This window comes from Diabrotica undecimpunctata, chromosome 8, assembly GCF_040954645.1.
Source record: "Diabrotica undecimpunctata isolate CICGRU chromosome 8, icDiaUnde3, whole genome shotgun sequence".
Lineage (NCBI taxonomy): Eukaryota > Metazoa > Arthropoda > Insecta > Coleoptera > Chrysomelidae > Diabrotica > Diabrotica undecimpunctata.
In genome coordinates this window covers 137,956,335-137,978,471 of record NC_092810.1, presented here as the reverse complement: position 1 = coordinate 137,978,471, position 22,137 = coordinate 137,956,335, and the positions used below count along the sequence as shown (strand labels likewise).

Sequence of the window (22,137 nt, the reverse complement as noted above, 5' to 3'; positions counted from 1 at the left end):
AGACACTAATTTGCGTTAGTTGAATCCAAATACTCGCATAAAATAAAAAATAAACATCGAATTAAAAATTACAAAAAAGGGATGGTTCAGTTGTGTATATCTGTACTAGAACTAACTAATACAACTAAAACTACAAAAGCCATATTGTTTTATTTTAAAACCAAATCTACGTGTTTATTTTTCTTGAATAAGATAAATTTCTCTAAAAATATAAAACTTTGCAAAATAAATATTTAAATTACTCGGTTAAATAAAAAATTCACAAATTAACTAATTGAAATTGTATTATCTATACCACGAGGTACCCAAATAAAAAACATCAATTTTTGTTGATTAGTACCGCAGATATTGCGACTAATATAAATTTGAATTTATTAATTCGCTTTTTAAAATAGTACAATCACTTCGCTTTTAAACCCTTTATCTTTGGCGCATCATCGATGGTTCATTTTTAAAGTAATCGTTTTTATTTTTTTTTGTCTAAATTTAAATTCTTAATCTTTCAAACCCTCGGTGTATTAAAAAAAAAAAGGGTTCTCTGTAATTCGTGTAAAAATGCTAATATGGCGAATAAAAAAATTAACTTATTTTAATTGTTTATAAGTTTAAAATAACAATTCTTTTGCAAACCTATTCTACAATATTTTACATAAACTTTCTAATCGTTAAATGATTTAGTTTCATAAAATACATCTTTTTCTTCAATTTGGTTCTTTCAAAATTCATGTAGTGCAAATAAAAGATTTTTCGGATAACAAAATTGAAACTTCTTCAAATTTTTAAAGCTGAATATTTATAATTTTAAGTTAATGCAATTTATTTTATTGTAACTAAACTCCCTTAACACAGAAACACTTTTAGGCACCCTAAATGGGGAAAAGAACCCGTCTCCTCAATGTGACTGTGGGGAGAACCAAACCATCGACCACATTATTGAAGAGTGTCCCTCAAGATCCTACAATGGTAGCCCTGATGACTTCCTGTTTGCAACTTCAGAGTCAATTGATTATATTAATACACTTGATGTCTGTAACTATTTAAAGTTTGTCAGATACCTATATTATTAGTGTTTGTAATTTTGTTCTAAATGTGTTGTAATTGCCATACGATAAATAAAAATACTTTTAGGCACCAACACTGGGTACAGACAGCTCAATTAAGGTAATAAGTTCGCAGAATTGATATCAGTTTTATGACTTCGGAGGATGCGCGTGTTGTTTGTGCGTTGTTTTTCTTGGAATATGGCTGTTCTGTTTTTTAAAAATCTTTCATTGGTGTACAGTTGTTCAAAGAGTGAACTTGTGCAATTTTTAAATTTAAAACTATGGCTGAAAGATTTGCCAGATCTGTTCAAATTGTTACTTTGATTGACAATGGAATGAGTCAAAGAGAAGTGGCCAGACAGCTTGGACTCAGTCGTTGTATGGTCCAAAAAACATACCAACGATTCTTAGAGACTGGATCTCTGGACTGGACGACGACCAGAATCGGGAGCGAAAAGAATCACGACGGAAAGAAAAGATTGTTCTTTACAATGCACTTCTTTGCAAAATCGGTTCTTTACGGCTAGAGTAATCCCAAGCCGTTTTCAAAATGCTCACGGGTGGACATTAAGCACTTCTACAGTGAGAAAAAGGTTAGGGGATTTTGTTTTAGGGCTCGCTGCCCAGCAACAGGACCTTTGTTAACAGCAGCACATCGACAACGCCGACTTGAGTATGCTAGAGACCACGAGCATTGGACGAAGATTGGAAAATGTTTTGTTTAGTCATAAGTTCAGGATGGTTCTTTATGGCTCAGACGGTCGCATCAAAACGTACAGAAGACTTGGGGAACGATAAGCTGCCTGTGCACGACGCGCACGTGTTGCTTTTGGAGGAGGCCTTGTAATGTTTTGGCAGGCATTTCATTCGAAGGCCATACTGATCTCGTGTTTATTAATAGAGGAGCGTTGAATGCTCACATGTTTGGAACCAACACAAACAAAGAGTAAGAACCACAATACCTGCTCCAATAAATGGTGAGCAGCTTCGTTTAGCGCTCATGGAAGAATGCTTTTCCTCAAAACAACATCCAGAACTTCATCAATTCAATGCCAAGTCGAATTAGGAATATTTTTCAAAATAGATGTGAAAGTAGATGTGAAATAGAATTTTAAAAATCACGACTTTATTGTAATTTTTATAAAGAAAACAGAAAAAATTTACAATGTTAATTTTCTAAAATTTACATTAAAATCATCATTTGGGAGAATTTTTTTTTGAGATTTGTTATTTAAGAAATGGTCGCATACTGCTTTAAAACATATTATTAATATTAAACAAACATCTCATGACAATCAATTTCTTGTAGGGTTGGTAAAAATTAAAAAATGCCAAACATTTTAGGTGGCTTCTTTTCAATGACGCGCAGTGTATATATATTGTCCGTTGGGTTAATAAAATAAAAGAATTTTGTTTTTATTTCAATAAAACCATAATTCGACCTGAATCCTAACAAAAAAATTTAGAATAGTTTTTCTTTATTCCAGTTTACAAGATTCAAAATCTGAAAGTGTGTCAGTTAAGCCGACAGTCTCACCTGGCGTTCGTAACTGGCGACAAAGCGTACGGATTTTTCACCTAGAAAGGCTTTGCCTCTCGGAGTCATAAATCAACCGTTTCTCGTTTCCATTGGAGGCGGCAAATGTGTCAAAATCGCAAACGAGTGTGAGGGCGTCCGTCTTTCCGACCGACGCCAGAGATGCCGCTGATAAAAACATCGGCGTCGACGTTTCAAGTTTCGATCCGGTAGAGACCAAGCAAATATGCCGCGGGAACGACTTATTAAGAGTGCACTCGGGAAAAGTTGGTAGACTTTGGAGACGTGATGTGAGATCAAACGGAATTGATCTGAAATAGTTTTATACGTTTTCTTACAAATGTTTACATAGCATTCGTAACAAACTCTAGTACACATTTTTGTATCCTGTTAAAAACAAATCTGAACTTTTCAATTTTGGAAGATTGATTATTTCTTTCGTCAACTTCTTTCGGCATATAGCAGCAGTAGGTTTATTATATATTATTCGATATACCAGGAAAGTAATTCGAACTTTTATTAAGCTTTTACAGATGGTAAGTACATTTAACTTATATTGTGTAGGTCTCTGTAGCCTTTTCATGCTTTCAGGACACTCGATACTTACAGGAAATGTTAGTTTAATCAAATTTTGCACTGTAAGTTACACTCGGAGCAAATCAGTGATGTTTTTATTCCTATGCGGGGTCGGCTTCTTTATTTACATTTCTCCAAGTTTGTATCTTGAGTTATAGCAATACCAATGCCCTTCACAGACATGTTCTGCCTGAGTGTCTCCCACCGGGTTCTTTTTAGTATTCGTTTCCTACTCTCTAGTCTAGTCTTACTTATTTTAAGTCCTCTGCTATAGAGTTTGAAGCGTCTCCATGAAACAATCACATTGTATGAAAGTGTTCCTTCTTGGTGGCCTCATCGCAATAGGCAGATATCAAGTGAAGAAGGTTATTATGACTCTGAGATGATTCCTAATTGTTTTCAGCCTTATAAGCACATGTTTGTCCAATATACATTTTGCAATGTGCTTGAACGAGATCACAATCTTTACATACCGGGACAGGCTTTCTTATTGAACTCTAGGATCTCTAACACATGTAGAATCAGTTAATACAAGATAAACGTTTGTTTCTTTATTCCTATATTTTTCTATAAGCTGATGTGTGATAAAAATTGCATCTGTTGTTGATCTGCCTTACACAAATCAAAACTTTCTAAATATTTCGGTTTCGTCCCGTATCTGTCTATTAATTACTCTTTCTGGGCTTCCCCCTAAAACTCCCCCTAGTAGAGGGAAAATGGAAATCATCGAATTACTAAGAACAAGGCTTAAAGCGACCGGCAATTTTGAGTGTCAGGTACGCGCGCGAAATCAATTTTTTAAATAAAATTTGTATCAACTCAACGGTAAAAATTCGATGTTTTAAAAGCTGTTAAATAAATACACTGCGCGATTTTTGCCATTTTTACCATGAGATTACATTGATTATCATGAGATCAACATTTCACTTCAATTGACCGATCGTTGTAGAATTTACATTGTTAAAGTCTAATCTTCAAAATCTGTAACATGAAATTTCTATTTTGAGTTTTGGTAACAAATATGAGGCACTTCAAATGCCTACAAAACTCTAATGGTAGGGATCCTTTTTGGAGTCCCAAAATTGACATTCTCAACAAAATTCGGCTTGTTCGTCTGTAGAGATCAAATCTATGACGACTGAACTATTAGGTGTTTTAATAAATATGCAGTACAAACTCTTACAGAATTAAAAGTATCGATAAAATTTGATTTCATCAATTGGAAAATTTGAAAGACAATACAAAAAATGTACGGATTGAATAAAAAACGCGAAACAATTGAAAGTGAAAATATGCGTAAAAGTAACTAAGCTGCAAAAATTAAAATGTTACGAGTATGATATTACATTGGCGCCCAACGTGGGGTGAACGTGTAACCATCAAACAACTTAGAAACGGTGGGTGCCAATATAACTACCTCTGAAAGTTGGGAGTCAAGATATAACAATAAAACTCAACTTTCTTTGAGAGCCAATTGTTAGGCCTCATCGAACTCAGTGTCTCAGATGTGAGAACGAATTTTTGTAAAGCTATAGGCAAGATTTGCTTTGTTTTTTATTTATTATTATTTATTTATATTTTTATGTACAATAAATAAGTTAATCTTGATTTATTTGTCCCACCCAGTCAGACTCATTTTTCAAAATTACTTCTAAGACGTTCTCACACCTCAGAGACTGAGCTAGGCGAGGCCTAACAATTGGCTCCCAAAGAAAGTTATGAGTTTTATTATAATACATCGGTTCCCAACTTTCAGAGCTAGTTATATTGTTACCCATTGACACCCACCTTTTCCGATGGGTCGTTCGATGTTTAAAACCACTTATTTTAAAAAATCAGAAAGATAGAGAATTACTAAAGACTGTTAAATGCCGAAAAATGTCTTATTTGGGATATATATTGAGGGGAATGGGTATAGAGTACTACAACACTAATTATTAATAGCAAAATAGAAAGGATACAAATTCAGGACAGGTTTCGCAAAAATATTTTTTAGTTTTATTATGATTATATATTTCGAGGTTCGTTCTTGATATAACTATGATATTTATATCAGTTTTGTGGTTTTTACATAGGTAACTGTAATTCCCCGTTTTTCCGGCGCTGTTGCCGTGCTTTTCCAAAATGCCGGCCGGCATTCCAAGCGGCACATGGAATGTAATACATATATGCACGCATACCTTCCTATTCGGATACGGTCACAGGCTCAAATCCAAACAAGCATGCCGAAGCTGATGCCAATGCTACCGATGCTTACCAATACCAATGCCAGTAGCAGCAGCCAACACGTTGATCGATAAACGGCCGCAAAACCCCGCTTCTTGCCACTTTCTGGGCCGTTATGAACAACGAACAAAGGTCGATGAGCGGCGAATGTTCGATGATTTGATAACTACTGTTAGTATCCGCGATTTTCTGGGATATATATTAGAGTATCGATAGCCGGAAGTATTTTCAATCTTAATCAATAATACTAATTCATGTTAACATTAAAATATCGAGTGAAATATTGGGAATTATTTTAGAGCCGAGAAATAGACCAAAAGATTATCGGTAAGTTGGGCGAATCATTCAACATATTGTTTATAACGCTCTAACCTCGTTTAACCATTTAAATTAATTAACGATAATAGAGAGAGAAATTAAACTGACATGTTGAACAAAATCCATTCAAATTGGTGGTCATTGTTGCGTTTAAATCTACAATTAAATACTGTACAAATTGTATAAATAATAAGTTCGTCACATTTGTTGTTAACATTTTGCGTAATCAAGCAATTCTAGATATTTTCATATTATTTATGATTGGATATCAATAACAATAAGTTTGATAGATATTATTTGTGGTTTATTTGGGAATAATAATAATAGAGTTGGTAACTGAAAAAAATATTTATTTTCCGTTTGAACTTGCAAATCATTAGTGGTTCACAAAATACTAAAACATTTGTTTTTGTATTTTCTCATAAATCAGAGCATTAATTGAATCGACTACTCATTGTGATAAATTGCCTTGTAGGACAAATAAAACAGTTACCGAATTAAATAGCATGCATTAAAACGATTTTTGCTTGGTCAATATACAGGGTGCGGCATTAATAAGAGAAGTCCAATTACTCATTTGTCGTAGAAGATACGAAAAAAAAGTTCAGTAGGAGGTGCTGTAGACTAGCGCGAACCTTTATATTAATCAACAAAATTGCGGTTTTTACTATTCTCTTTACAATTTCATAATATTTTCAATCAAATTTCTATCCGGCGGTTTTTGTAGGAGTATCATTTTTAACCCTTTTTCATGCTTTCGTTAGTAAGATCTTTTTTACGTTTCTTATACAAAATATTATGAAATATTTTAGAAATCAAAATAAATTATGGTCAGTTTTGGCATTTTGTTTACCTAACGGCCACCCCCTTGTTAGGTACACAAATGGACTATTCCGCTGTGACTGTACAAAATATGAAAATGGTTTACTAATAACCCTTTTTATCGCACTTTAATACACATATACTTTATACTTAAATGGCGACTATTTATGTTACTGTAACAATGTATATTATAATGTATTAAAGGTTCTCGGTGAAAATTTACTAATATGTGAAAAATGCAATACAAATACATGTGTGCAAACAAGAACTTGGAGCTCTGAACTTTAATAATGTTGTTGTTTAATGATATTGTTATATCTCGATATTTTTTGTTTAAAAATATGTATCTACTTATATCACATAGTTATTATCTGACTTGTAGACATTGTAGCATTGCACTAAATACAAACAAAAACTTGGTGAGAAATCAGGTTAAATATATAACATTCAATATCCGCAAAAAAATACGGAATATTTATTAAAGTTTTATGAGTTCAATATTTAGGTCAAGTTCGCGACTCCACAATATCGACTAGAGATGTCCTTGATTAAATATGATTCGAAATCTTTTTGAATCGGTTAATAATATGCGCTATTGATGCCAAAGAATTTAATTATCTTTTAGAACCACTCCCCAGAGACGTTTTCTATTATACTATTGCGGATATTAAAAATCTGTATTGGTATAAAAATGGGAAACGTGTTGGGAGGATCAGTAGTAAGAAAAATATTAAAATAATGATAAACTTCATACCATCAAAGGTCATTCGGATAACACACACAACAAAGTTGTTTTACTGGCCTTTCTACACCAGATAACAAAACACCAGAATACACCGCAAAGATAAAAGTCGAAAGCTTACAGGATTTCTCCACAAGATATCTATTCCAAAAACGAATAACCGAAAAAAACAGAAAAACATGCTGGGCAAAAATTTAGTCTCGGCCAAGGAAGTTCTTGGTGAAAAAAATATAAATAAAGATAAGTCGTCCCAAGGCAAAGAACTCCATGGTTTTGTACAGAACTGAAGGAAAAATGTAAAGAAAAGAAAAAAGCTTACCTGAAATACATGTCAACCAAAACACAAGAGGCATACCATATTTACAAGACAGTTAGAAACAAAACACATGCACTTGTAAAAAAAAATAAAAAATGATTACTGGGAACACGTTTCGAACGAAATGGAACATGACTTTTACGGCCTGCAAAAGGAAATATGGCGCTTCATAAGACGTCAAAGAACGGAGGAAAAGGAACTAATAGAACCAAAACACATAGAAAAGGATACGTGGATTGATTACATAAAAAAGCTCTATGCACAGGAAGAACAAACGACGCTAGAACAGGAAACACCAGAAATTACCACAAATGAAGAACTTAATATAAATGTACAGGAAGTTAGGAAAATACTTGAAAACCTGAAGAACAGAAAAGCAGCAGGTAAAGACGGGATACCAAACGAATTACTAAAATATTGTGAAGCAACAATGATAGAACAACTAACAACATTAATTAATAAAATTATAAAACACAATAAAATATAGGAAGAATGGAGAACGAGCGAACTAATTCTACTATTCAAAAAAGGAGATAAAAACAGCCAGAAAACTACAGAAGTATAAACTCATTAAATACTACGAAAAAACTTACAACTAAAATTGTACAAGTGCTAATAAATCAGAGGATAAGTTTAGCAACTGAAGAACAGATGCAATATTCGTTGTAAAGCAAATTACTGAGAAACCACTAGAGTAACATAGACCAGCATTTCTGTGTCTAATTGACCTAAAGAAAGCGTTTTACCGAGTAAGCCTCAAAGATGTAATCCATCTTCTGTATAATAGAGAAGTTCCCCTAAATATTATAAAAACTATCGAAAACATCTACCAAAACAACAAAATGGAAGTCAGAATAGATGAATAACTTACAGACCCTAGACCCTATAGAAATAGGCAGCGGAATAACACAAGGGGATTCATTGAGCCCCATGCTCTTCAATTTGATCATGGAGGAAATCATCAAAAGCGTTAACAAAGGAAGAGGATACAGAATGGGAAACAAAGAAATAAAAATACTCTGTTACGCAGACGACGCAATATTGATAGCCCACGATGAAGATAGTCTGCAAAGACTGGTCCACAGGTTTAACAATAGAGCAAAAGAATTTAATATGACAATCTCATCTCAGAAAACTAAAACAATAGTAGTCAGAAAAGAACCAACCCGATGTAAAATAGAAATTGATGGCATCAGTATTGAACAAATAATGGAAATAAAATACCTGGGAATTACACTGTCTAGCTATGGAAACCTGGACAAAGAAGTGAGAGATCAAGTACAAAAAGCAAATAGACTGGCAGGATGCCTTAATAACACTATATGGCGAAACAGTCTCTCATTAACACTGAGATGAAGTCAAGAATTTATAAAGCCAATAGTGACATAATATGCATCAGAAGCAAGACCCGACACAGCCGCAACGTAAAGGCTACTGGAAACTGCAGAGATGAGAGTACTGAGAATAATTATATGAAATACGCTGAGAGATCGAAAGAGAAGTGAAGACATTAGAAGAAAATGTAACGTACGGTGTATAAATGAATGGAGACAAAATAGAAAAAAAAAAGAATGGAATAACCACATAAGCAGAATGGAAGAGGCCCGTGTCGTCAAAATAGCAGAGATAAGTAACCAATCGACAACCTTCTATAGAGGTATTAATCTGCCAATGAACAAGCAGAATTGCTTATAAAGAGGAAAAAGAAAAAGAAGATGTATGTTGTTTTTAAATGCATCATGGCGGATATTTTAACATACTAACCTGAACCATTAGTATTTTAAGATACCTGCCAGATGTCATCTGTCAATTTCAGATACCAATTATTTAATCCATGTTAAACTTCTAAAGAGTGTAAGAGGATATCAGCTCTTTTTTCAGCCGTTTCATTTATTAATTCATACACATCAGTTGATCTACAAAGTAGTTAAATAAGCAAATATCCATAGAGACAAAAATTGCACATGGTTTATCTTACAAAAGATATGCATCTTATATAGATGGAAGTGAAGAAATAGCTTAACTTATGAACCATACAGATTAAAATACAATACGTTCAGTTTTACGTAAGAAAAAACAGAACTAAGTCAGTTTTGTAAAAATATAAAATATTGCAAAGAACAGCGGTATAAAAATTTCAGTGTAAAAAAAACATAAAAACTTTCCAACATGGAGGACAAACAGAATTCCAAAATAGTACTGATATTATTTAATTTTTATTAATTATTAGGTTTTATATTTAACTTTTGGTAGCTTTATTCAATAAAGTTGTTTCAAAGTAATAAATGACAAATTTTAGTTACTAGTTTAATCGGAAGAAGCATTTTAACAGGTAGGTATATTGTTTGAAAGTGTACAACTTACGAGTGCACCCGAATCAATAATGATATTTTTTCAAAAATTTAGATTGAAAAATTAATTTGCGAAAACTAAATCGATTATGCTGAAATTTTGTGTAGTGTTTTTTTATATTAAAAAGATTTTCTGGGTAAATTTTGAAGGTTCTGTGTGGCTTTTAAATACCTGAACAAGATTATGGAAAAAACATTGATTTTTGACTCTTCTTTTTTAATGGTTTTGTAGGTGTATCTTGTAGGAAATTTAATTGCAAAACTTTTTTGTCGTCCCAAATTTTTTCCAAAATGCATAGCTGCCGAGATATAACAACGAAAATGAGGAAAATAATGATTTTTCTAATAATTTCTATAGGATAATAGAAAAATAGCAAAAAAATAGGATCATACACGATTTACCCAAATCAGGGTGTTTTAGAACAGATATCGCCTGGACTACAAAGAAACAAAGATTATAATGTGTGTACAGTAAGAACACGAACAAAAAGTACCAACCTATAATACCGCGGTTATCCACTTCTGGTTCTTTCTATTTTAATATTAGATTTGTGTTATTTCAGCCATTCGTTTTTAGATATTCACTAATTGCATCTCTTATCACAGAATACCGAGGTAAAGTCCACAAAGTAAAGTTTTTGTTTGATAACGTTATCTGTAAAGTTGACATTTGACACAGCTGATATTTTGATAGAAACTCATTACGTAATAACGCTTACTTGTGGCAGGAAATTGGTAGTACATGAGATGTTTTAGTAACAATAATAAACATGAACCAAGCGGTACTGTTTATTTTTACATCATTCTAAGATATATTGTAAATACATTGTGGTAATTGATAAGTTATATTTTGATAATGTGCGCAAAACTACTGAACATATGTTATATCACTTTTAATCGCAATTATGATAAAAAAAATTATATAACTTCATGTTTAAAAATTTATTTAAAACTACTATTTGTTTTTGTTTAATATTTCGTAACATAACTTTGATGCTAGAAGTGTCAGCCGCTCTTGAATGAGTGAATGAAATGAAATTGTAACTGCTCTGAAAAACAAGTTTGGAGCCAACTTTAATGAGATATGGTTTCAGCAAGGCAAAGCTCCAGCTCATTTTGGTGTAAATGTTCGGCGTTATTTAGATCAAACATTTCCCGAACGATGGATTGGTAAATTAGGTAGTATTGAATGGCCTCCTCGTTCACCCGATTTGAATCCTAGAGATTATTTTTGTTTAAAATACTGGAAAAGTAGAATTCGGAGAACTAAACCAGCAAGTGCTGCAGAGCTAAGGCAAAGAATTATCGATGAATCCATATTAATTTCTAGACAAAAACGGAGAAATGTAATAGACGCATTTCACCATCGTTTAGGATTCTGTCAAATTAACAACGGAGGACATTTTGATTAGGTAGATATTAATTATGCAATGTTTATTGAAACGATTAGGCGTTTCCAGGCTTTTATTTTTTTAAGATGTTCCTGACTATATAAAATCGAAAGTATTGTATACATTTGAACTTGTATTGAAGAGAAGATTCCAATAAAGGTACAATATACAGGGAGTTGTATTTAAAAAACCAAAGTGACTAATGATATCAGAAAAATGGTGAATCTGGCAACGTTACAAACATCAAATTTCCAATCTTCATATTGTAAAATAGGAGTATCCCTGTTTTTGTCAAATTCGGAACGTCCATTTAAGAGATAATTAGGCGTTTCAAGATTTTTGGTTCAGTCTGTATATGTACAAACATTCCGGTTTAGTATTACTGAAAAATACACGAGAAAATATAAAAAAATAATTTCAATAGTAAATAATCGGGCTAATTCATATTGTTATAATTTTTTTAACTACTTTTGTGGAATCAACAGCTACGGTAATTAGTGAAAATATATATTAATCGGAATTTTATGATTTAATCATTGCAATGGAGCTATAAATATTTTAACGAAATAAAATTCAGCTTGAAGGTGATGTAAAAGTTTTAATAGACAATAAAAAGTTTTATTGCTTGAACAAAACAATAACTTTAATTACTTATTTAAAGAAATGTCTAAACGAAAGGTTACAATAGAAAAATAGTACAACGGATAGTATTTGGAACTATTGTCACTTATAATTTTAATGGATATATAAGAAGATTATTTAAGATCAGATATGTACAAGCAAATTCCTTTTAAACTAAAGTATATAAATAAACTCTTAAGGTATATTAGATGCTTCTCAGAGAAGCGAACTACTACACTCAGTCAGCAGCAGTGAAAATTGGGCGTGAAATATCTGTATGCGTGATGTAGTCGAAATAATTAGGGGAGTCAGACAAGGATGTGTACTGTCACCTCTATTATTTACCGCTTAGTACCCCTTCAGACGAAGACTGGTGTCGGACACCAGTGTTCAATTTGAGTAAAACATTGTTTTAAATGAACGATTACAGACGAGCAACTTTTAGTGGCTCAGTAGTCGCCGATGTGTGTCTCACCTTCGCCACCAGGCCGGCCACCGAACACCGTTTTTTTTTAGCAGAGTATTGCTTTAAATCGAAGCGCTCACACGAGCCATTTCTAGTGTCTTGTTTTTAGTTTAGTTTTAATAATTTGTTACATGTTAAGTATGGAAGTTAATGTGGATTTCAATACAGAAGATTTCATAACTGCTGCTGAAGAGAAACCAGTTCTCTGGAACTATAAAGGGTAATATCAAAATTTGAAAAATATTATTGAAATGGTCTCCTCATTCCGCGTTGCCGTCGAATCATTAACAATACATTTGTCGCTAATGTTATTTGTTTGAGATGAATGTTTAAACTGCTATGGTTCTAATCCACCACTGGTGTTTCGTTTGGGCGGCTGGCGAACCAACGGTGTAGGACACCAGTTGCTTCTTCTGAAAGGGTACTTACTCCAAAGGAAATGCACTGGAACCTAATGAATCAGACACTGCAGTGACAAAAGTAAGTGGGTTTTTAATTAAAAATATTGGTTATAAGAAAAATGGAGAGTGTGGAAAAAAGACGGAATATGTAAAGGTGATTGCACTTTAGTAGGAGATAATATTAACGACTACATTATCACTTCTCTTAATTTGAGTAATTAAGAAGTGGGGTGTGTAGGTGTAAAGAATACGTTCACGTCATAGTCACATATGATCGTGGTTTTTGTGTCGGACGCGTACAGTTGTATGGAACGTATTGTGCTGTAATATAATCGCTTTATTATAAAGCCCTACACAAATAAATAGAAATCTTTAGATGAATACGAGCCTCTTCTCATTTCAGTTGACCCACCTATGGAATTTGCAGTTTAAGTCGATTACCACAAACAAATTATACTCTGCATGTTTTTATAAGTTCCCATATTAATTAATATGGCATTTTTATTAATATTTATTAAAAACATTACCTTTATGGTTTTTTATTTATTTTCAACAATTAAAAAAATTCACTAAACCGTGGCTTCACTTATGTCAACATACACGTTGATTTTTTCATAATTACGTTAAATCCAGAGGTAGCTATAGAAAAATGACATTAAAACAACAATATTGTCAGTTAATGTCAAATGCATTTTGTAGTATTGTAAAGCTTTTTGCCGGGTGTGGATTGTACAATGGGTCGAGGTAAAGTTATCGATAAGAAAATTTGTTCAACCATTATTAGATTTTTTAACTCTGGAAAATCAAATTCGGAAATCCCGAATATGTTGCAATTGTCACGCTATAGTGTAAGAAATATAGTTAGAAGATACAAAACTACAGGCTCGGTCGTCACAAAACCAAGAAATGTACGAAAAAGTAAAATAACCGAAGCAGATCGAAGGGCATTAAGACGCATTATAGTGAAAAATCGACGAGCAAATTTTATGGATTTAAGCGTTTTATGGAGTGATGTTATTGGAAGACACGTTTCTAGATCAACATGTCACCGATAAGCCCACAAATTAGGATTTGGTACTTACAAAGTAACTACCAAGTTTTATAGTTAAAAAAATTAGTACGAATTGTTTTTAATAAATTTCATTTTATTTTAGGCTAAGGAAAAGCCACTTTTAACATAACAACAAAAGAAAAATAGACTCAGATGATCAAAACAGCATAAAGATTAGACTCAGTCGCAATGGGATTCAATACAATGGAGTGATGAGTCCAGATGTGTGTTGGAGAAAGTAGGAGTCGCGTCATTTTTCTCAAAAAAGCTTTGAGAAAACATCCTGCCAGGTCCGTCAACGAATTGAAGGAACAATTGCGAGAAATATGGAATTCTTTTACATTAGAATTTTATCAGAAGTTGGTAAAAACTATGCCTCGAAGAATTGTGGATGTCATTAAAAATAAAGGGGATGTAACTCAGTGATAAACTTTCACATTTTTTTGTTAATATTACATATTCTATGCGTTTTTTAAATTTATTATTATTCTGCATTTTGTTCGATGCATTAAAATTTCTAAAAAGTACGCTGCGCTTTTATTTTTGTTCTCTAAAATTTAATTTTCTTATCAATCTAACGTTGGACCAACTGATATGGGAAAGGGCTCGTATACTTTTGGTAAGATAAAATATGCTGTCCAGAACAGACAAAACATCAAAATAATGAGAATCTGGACAGGTCACCCTCAAGACAAAAATTTCTAAAAATCAGTCAAAGAAAAAAAAGAAAAAGAAAAGAAAGATGAGTTTGATTATAGATTTGTAAGATTTTTTATTAAATTAATAAGTCTATACCGTAATAATCTCAACGCCAAGATATTAATCCAGTTATTCCCGACATATTTCGCAAATATCGTTTATTATAAAAGCATATGACATCGGAAACATAAAAACCTTCTTTGTTTAAATAACTTACAATTAAAGTAATTTTATAAAAAAAAACTTACCGTTCATATTCAATTCAGGAGCCACCAACTCATTCAAATCTGGCTCCTCTCCATACCAAAAAATCCACAACTCTTTGGAGGCGGCCAGACTCAGTGGTGGTGGTTGAGACGTCGGCGGCGGGCCCAGATCAAACATATCGGCTGCTCGGGGTGTGGAAACGCGCCTCCATACGCAAAGAATGTCAGCTGCAAGACATCGCGCGTAACTCCGAAGAACCGGGTCCTCCAACGGTTCGGTACTGCTGCTCCCACCTCCCGGAGGTGGGCCGTGGTGGCCTACCCCGCCGCCTCCACCGCTGCCGCTGTTCCTGTCCGCCTCGCTCCATACTAGTTTACGCCATTTGATGCCAGAAAGTTCAGTCTGTAACCAAAAATAAACAATTATTATAATAAAAAAACTATCGAAACCTAATTAACTGTATTTATTTGACTTTCATAACATTGTCAATAAATTAAAATGTCAGAAATCGGGACGTCAAAAATCCGGAGCGTCGCAAATCCGTATCATGACCAGCACAGCATATTTTAATTGTTTGCGCCTGTCTGCAGTCGCCTGCATATCTCCAGACGGATGGGATGCACGTGTTTTAAATGTTGATGCTAAAATTTGTTCCTCTTTTTGAACGATGAGATCCCTCTTTTGTAATGGTATTTTTTAAAATTTGACCACAGCCCTGAAGATGGCTTTGTTAGCCAAAAGCGCTCAGCTAGAAATTAAACGCTTTACACACTTTTAAAGTACTTTTCTTTTCACTTCATTCATTTGTCTTAGGTGTGTACGGAACATATTAGTCTTTTACAATTACTGTATTATTATTGCCTGCCTTAAAAATACACATAACAAAAATCTATAGTATTTTCGAGGTCATTACGAACACGCAACAATGGCTGACACCTCTTTTACGCTTAAACCAACAAATTTTACTACATTGTTGTTCATTCTCTATACAAAACTTTATTTAAACATGAATTCTGGAACTTCTATCGATCTGAACCGTAATTTATGGTACACTTACATATTTATTTTGTGGTTATTCATATTTAGTCAACAAACTTTCTCTTTTGGCGACTGTGGGTGAGCAATCGAACACCTGATGCAACTGAACGAAGCAGTGTGTCTTTACGATTAGAACAATTGCAACACGATTTAATTAAATTGGTCTGCCTACATCAATTGTTTCTAGAAAGTAAGAATGAATAATATAACTTAAATAGACGTTGGTTCATTAAAGCTATGTATCTACTAATTAGAAAATTAAATGACCGATGTATACAAGATTACCATGTATCGTTTATGAAGATTTATTTGTAAGATGGACATTTACACAAAATATAGTGTAAGACAAATTTAGACAAGAACATGTATCTAGACAAATAATTTGATACTTAATAATATAATATGAAATCTTCAACAAAAAATTAGGATACTTCTACCACAGACACAGAAACTCGTACTACAATACAAGGAAAAACATTCCCGCGATAAATAAGAGTGAGAAACCTTATGGATATATAGGAGAGCAATTAGAAAAATACGTTAACTCATTTATGATCTTATTTTCAGAAGCAGTAGAGACATCTGCTTTACACCGTGCAATTTACGCAGCAGACGACAAAACACTACTTAAACTGAGGGAACAAGAAATGCGCATAAACCAATAAGATAACCGGAACTATGTCTACAATACAGCGTCAAACTATTTGTTTTCCGAAATACAATGTTCAATCAAAAACTACCAGAAATATATCGCAAAAGACCTAAAGAGTAAAATGGCAAATGTCGATAAGGATGTCAAACCCTAGAAATGGCTTAACATCTTACTGGGAAGTGTCAAGAATTCCTCGCAAAGGATTATAAGGAACGACGTGACAGAAAAAGAATACTCCATCAACAGTTAGCCACTAAACGGAGAGTTTTCCAGATCGACCATCTACCCGTATCGTAAAATTTCCCCTAATACTATACTTGCAAATTACAACTACCAGTTATATTGGTACCGCACTGTGCTCACAGACCAACCTGTGGCAAATTATACGCCAGATCTTACTAGTGAGAAACGAAGTTCTGCGCATCAAGAGATCTTGAAATACAAATAAGGAGACGATATCTGACTGTGCGGTAAATGTTGTAGAAAAAGCCCTAGAAGCTTGACACTTAGTACATAGATTCCTCTTTGGTAAAAGAATCTTTTTGAGTTTCGACTGAATGGGTCAAAGATCACTAATGTTGGTAGATGAGGTAGTCATAGAAGTAGTAAAAGAAGGAGGAGAAACGTTAATAAATGTGCTAAAAAAGATGTTCAATGTTTGTTTGACAAGAGGCGTAATCCCCTCCCGATGGCATAATGCAATAATAACCATAATGCACAAAAAAGGTGATATTTACCTAAAGAACTACACACCTAATATTTTGTTGCCTTGATTAAGAGTAGGTATCTACGAAACTAATACAGCTTGTGTCCGATTTCACGAAGATATCAATAATATCTGATAAGAGTTGATAAAGCTACAAAAATGCCGCAAAACGCTCTATGAAGCATCATAAACAATTGGTCTTAAAATTAACACCCTAAAGACAAAATTTATGACCAACCTTGTAGTCAGCGATAAAATCTAGAATAAAATAAAAAGAAGGATAGGTCACACATAGGTAGATTGAACAACATGTTCAAGTCTAATATTCCAGTTTGTTTAAAAAGAAAGGTTTTTAACCAATGTGTTTTACTGGTCCTTAAATATTGTGCAGAAACTCTAACTCTGACAAACGGAACAATAAGAGTTACACAACACGCTACGGAAAGATCAATGTTAGGTATTACCATTAGAAATAAAGTACCAAACCTAGAAATAAGAAGAACACGAGTTACGGATGCAGTTGAAAAAATAGCCACGGCTAAATGGGGTTGGGCCGGACATGTTGCTAGATTGACAGATGATAGATGGACCAAAAAGATTCTTGAATGGCGACCAAGACAAGAGGCATATCGAAACAGAGGACGACTACCGACTAGATGGACGGATGATATAAAGAGAATCACCACAAATTGGATGCAAGAAGCTCAAGATAGAAATAGGTGAAAAATCTTACGGGAGGCCTATGTTCAGCAGTGGACAAATGTAGGCTAGTTGTTGTAGATACACAGTGTTCGAATTTGGTGTCAAAAGGTTAAGAATTTGCAAAAATTCACTTCCGACATCGTCGAATTGCATCAGATCCTCTCTCGTATCTCTCTTTTCGTTTCCCCATTACTGAGTCATTTCCAATACTCCTAACAAATTTTCTCCATTGGTCTCTCTCTTCAGCTGCTCTAAATGCTTTGTAGAATGAACGGCGTGCTGAATTCTGAATTTGGTCAGAACATCTGGTTGGTGACCGACCTCTTGGTGTTCTCCCCGGAACGTTCCAACCTGAGCAAACTATTTACTTAGGTCTACAAGCAATCTAGGCACTTCTGCTCGTGTCTGTAGAGTTGAGTGGTGTTCTTTCAAAAATCGAAATCGAAAAATATGAAAGTTAAAACAAGTAGGTTGGCGCTTAATTTGCTTTTGGGTCCTTCGAACACTTTTATCGATTTATTTACTTCCTCTTTTCGTTACATCTCCCCCTATCCAATGACACGCCATTGGTTAGGGGGAGGTTTGGACTTTCCTTGCACACACTGGAGTCGAAATTAAAATTCCGTAAAGTCAATATAGAAAATTTGAGTAGCCAACAGGTATATCAAGGAAAATCATCACCAATATGTTGAAAATAATTTTAAAAGAATATAAATAAGACCTAGTGACAAATCAGGAGCATTTGGGAATTCAGGCGAAGAAATTATAGTAATTTTAAGGAAGGAAAAATAAAGCTGAATCATTTTATTGGTTAATGTATTAAATTTTAATTTCTGAACTCGTTAATATATTTGACAATGTTCTGTTAAACTCTTTTGTTGACAATTATACTCCTTAAATTGATTATAACCAAATAATTGTCTGTTTTAACTTCATACCCTGCCCTGTCTATGTTTAGATTATCATTTCATCTAGAGTAGGGAGCGGCCTACACTTAGATGTCCTCCTATTCGTGATTTAACTCATATGGTTCGCACCACACTTTCTTTTTCTATACTGTCTTGGCACGTGCTGATTGATAACACAAGGTTTGTATAGATCACAAGAGGGATTATAGTTGTAAAAAGTTTCAAAGTCAAAGCAATCAAAACACTGTATCTTAACTTGCCCCGCAACAATGTAATTACTATATTATAAACTCGGTTCACTATTCCCAGTCCGAACTGTCTAGTGAATTTAGTAATTATTTTTTTGCGAAGGTAGTTACTTTTTGACAGACTAAAAGTGGCTGGAAATTACTATACAACCAAGCACACGTAGTCATAGCCAATATTAATAGTAAACAAACTAAATAGTAAATAAAATAGAACTTTGCGAATTACTGACAATCAATATTTATTTATCTGCACCATATAATAAATAGTTATGTTAAATTATAACAACTAAATATATATTTTTTAAATATATACTACCCAAAATTTGATGGGTTTAGTATACACTTCGACTATTTAGAATAATTCTTCTTTTTTTAAAGAAAGAAGTCTGTAATAGTAGGATACTTCAGCTATTAATACTGAGAAGTAGGAATTGTTGTGTTGTAGGTTTCCGACAATGAATCTGTCAAAATATGCCCCAGCTAAGCGAATGGAGTTTAGTAGACATTTCTACGCTTTGCAGTATTATTATATTATACTACAGCGAAAAAAAAATTTTTCTGTGAAAACTGGTCTATAGTTTTTGTAAAAAACTGCGAAAGTACAACCATAAATGCGTTTAAATGGTCTCAAGTGTATCCGCACGAATGAACATGTGTGCCGCTCTTGCTACCAAAGGTTACAAACTGAACTGCATAATGTTCTAGCTAGTGGTATATTCGATGTACCGTTTTAAATGAAAGAACGTTACACAAATTTGTTGAGGTATCAGTAGCTGTAAGTAGAAAGAATCTATTTAAAAGTCTAATTTCGAATAAACATATATATACGCATTTCATGATAAAAAATTTACCCACACTGTCCGCTTTCATAGATTTCTCTTTTTAAGGTTGATGGTTGTTATTAACATAATGTAGTGCGAACAAGAAATATAATTTTATTATAAATATTATATTGAGAGTAAAAATAAATATGCGAAGCTAGTTCAAAATTAAGTAAGTCTACTGTTGTGAATTTATTAAAAGGTTCAATATTTATAACACTTACGGATTTAATTTATTTCTTTATTTATATTAACTTATCTGACAATAATTTATTATATCCGTACGTACAAATTCGCGAGCGCGGGTCTTGAGTATTAACTGTCTCTCCATATAAAAATGTTGTATTTATATACGAAATCCTGATATACTGGAATAGTCGAGAACATCAAGTTGGAGAATTCACCATAATTTGAATCTAGACTTCCACCGAAATTTCTACAATAAAACAGAATAATTAGTCATAAAAGTTAGGCCAGTATATTTATCGTAACATTGCCCCCCTATTAAAAGATGGTTCCTCCTGGAACCTTGTCGGGACTGGAACCGGAACTGTATGCTGGTATCGGCAACTGGACCCTCTTTTACAACTTCCAGTTGTATAAAAATGACAAGGGACGGTTTTCTCTCCGCACCAGTAACTATGCGGATTGCAACAGACGAACACCTGGACTTCGGTGTCTTTAAAGATCTCCTCCACCATATTTCGGATAACCCTCCAATCTAATTGGCGGCACTCCAACTTTGGCATGGCTAACTTTTGCACGTCGGACTCTAGTACGTGCTCTCTCAATTGAAGTAAGGCTTCCCATACATCTCGGTAGGTAGGTTGGTCACGGGCAGTGTCTTTTGTTACCAGGTAGAAAAGGTAACGTGATGCATCTTGGAGTTTCAAGGTTTTACCGGGAGCTGGCACCTGGCATTGAAGTTCTGCAACTCGACCAAACTTCCTTCGAAAGACGGATGCCAACCCTGGTGCGTCTTTGATACTGGCCGGGATGGTAAGGGCCAGCGAGTAGTCATCGGGGAGCGCGAGTAGATCTTGCTTTTCTTCAGTGGTAACACCATGTCTTGCTTTACCGGTACCTCCATAGGCACCCATGAATTCCTCAAACGTGAGGTCAAACACATCTTGGACTTGGTTTACTTCCACTTCTTCATCTACGTCGTGGTCACCTTCGAAAGATGCCAACCGGTTATGGTGTACTATCATCGGCTTTCCCCTCGGAATCTTGCTTATTCGGTAGATGACATCGTTGATCTTCTCCATGATGAGGTATGGACCTTCCCAAAACTGCTGCAGTTTGGGAGAACAACCTATTCGCTTCTTGGGATTATACAGCCATACTTTGTCGTTCTTCTTAAAGCAACCCTTTTCGGCTTGTGTATCGTACCGTTTCTTCATTCGGTCGCTAGCGATCTGAAGGTGGGAACGGACCAACTCATGTACATCGTCCATTCTTCTTCGTAATTCGATCACATAATCTTCACCTGCTACATCTTCTCCAGGTCGACACCCAAATTCTAGATCACAAGGTAGTCGCATTTCGCGTCCGAATAAGACTTTGGCTGGTGTCTGGCCTGTTGATTCGTTAACAGCAGATCTGTAGGCCATTGTGAAGAACGGAAGGTATTGGTCCCAGTCTCGCTGATGATCGGACACCATCTTTGTCAAATACTTGCCAACTGTCCTATTCATTCGTTCTACCATACCATCCGATTGCGGATGATACGCGGTAGTTCTTGTTTTCTTCATGCCTAGTCTATCACATATTCCTTGGAATAGATCACTTTCGAAGTTCCTGCCTTGATCACTATGGATCTCCAAAGGCACTCCAAATCGGCTGATATATTCTTGGATCAACTTATCTGCAACGGTGGCGGCCTTCTGGTCTGGAAGTGCGTAAATCTCGACCCACTTAGTGAAGTAATCCATTACTACCAGCATGTACTTGCCCCCATTTTCACTTTCTGGAAATGGCCCTGCAATGTCCAAAGCTATTCTTTCAAACGGGCTTCCAACATTATATTGTCTCATAGGAGCTCTCCTTTTCCGGTGAGGCCCGTTACTCGTAGCACAAATAGTACATTTCTTACACCAGTCTTTTACGTCGTCGGAACTGTTCATCCAATAAAACCGTTCCCGAATTCGCTGAAGGGTTTTCCTTACACCAAAATGCCCTCCCGATGGACTGTCGTGTAACTGACGAAGTACTTCGGCTATTCTGCTCTTTGGGATCACCAACTGTCTTCTCTTCTCTGAACCGTCATCATTTTCCAGGACTCGTTTAAGCAAG

At 34.5% G+C, this 22,137-nt stretch overlaps 1 protein-coding gene across 2 annotated transcripts in view; it reads right to left on the bottom strand.

The window, feature by feature from the left end:
* skd (mediator complex subunit skuld) overlaps positions 1-22,137 on the bottom strand; it is a 185,262-nt gene that overhangs the window by 104,312 nt on the left and 58,813 nt on the right. For both annotated transcript variants that reach the window (XM_072541134.1, XM_072541136.1), the window contains exon 2: positions 14,809-15,169. In XM_072541134.1, the coding sequence (XP_072397235.1) occupies positions 14,809-15,169 (361 nt within the window). The remainder of the gene's footprint in view (positions 1-14,808; positions 15,170-22,137) is intronic.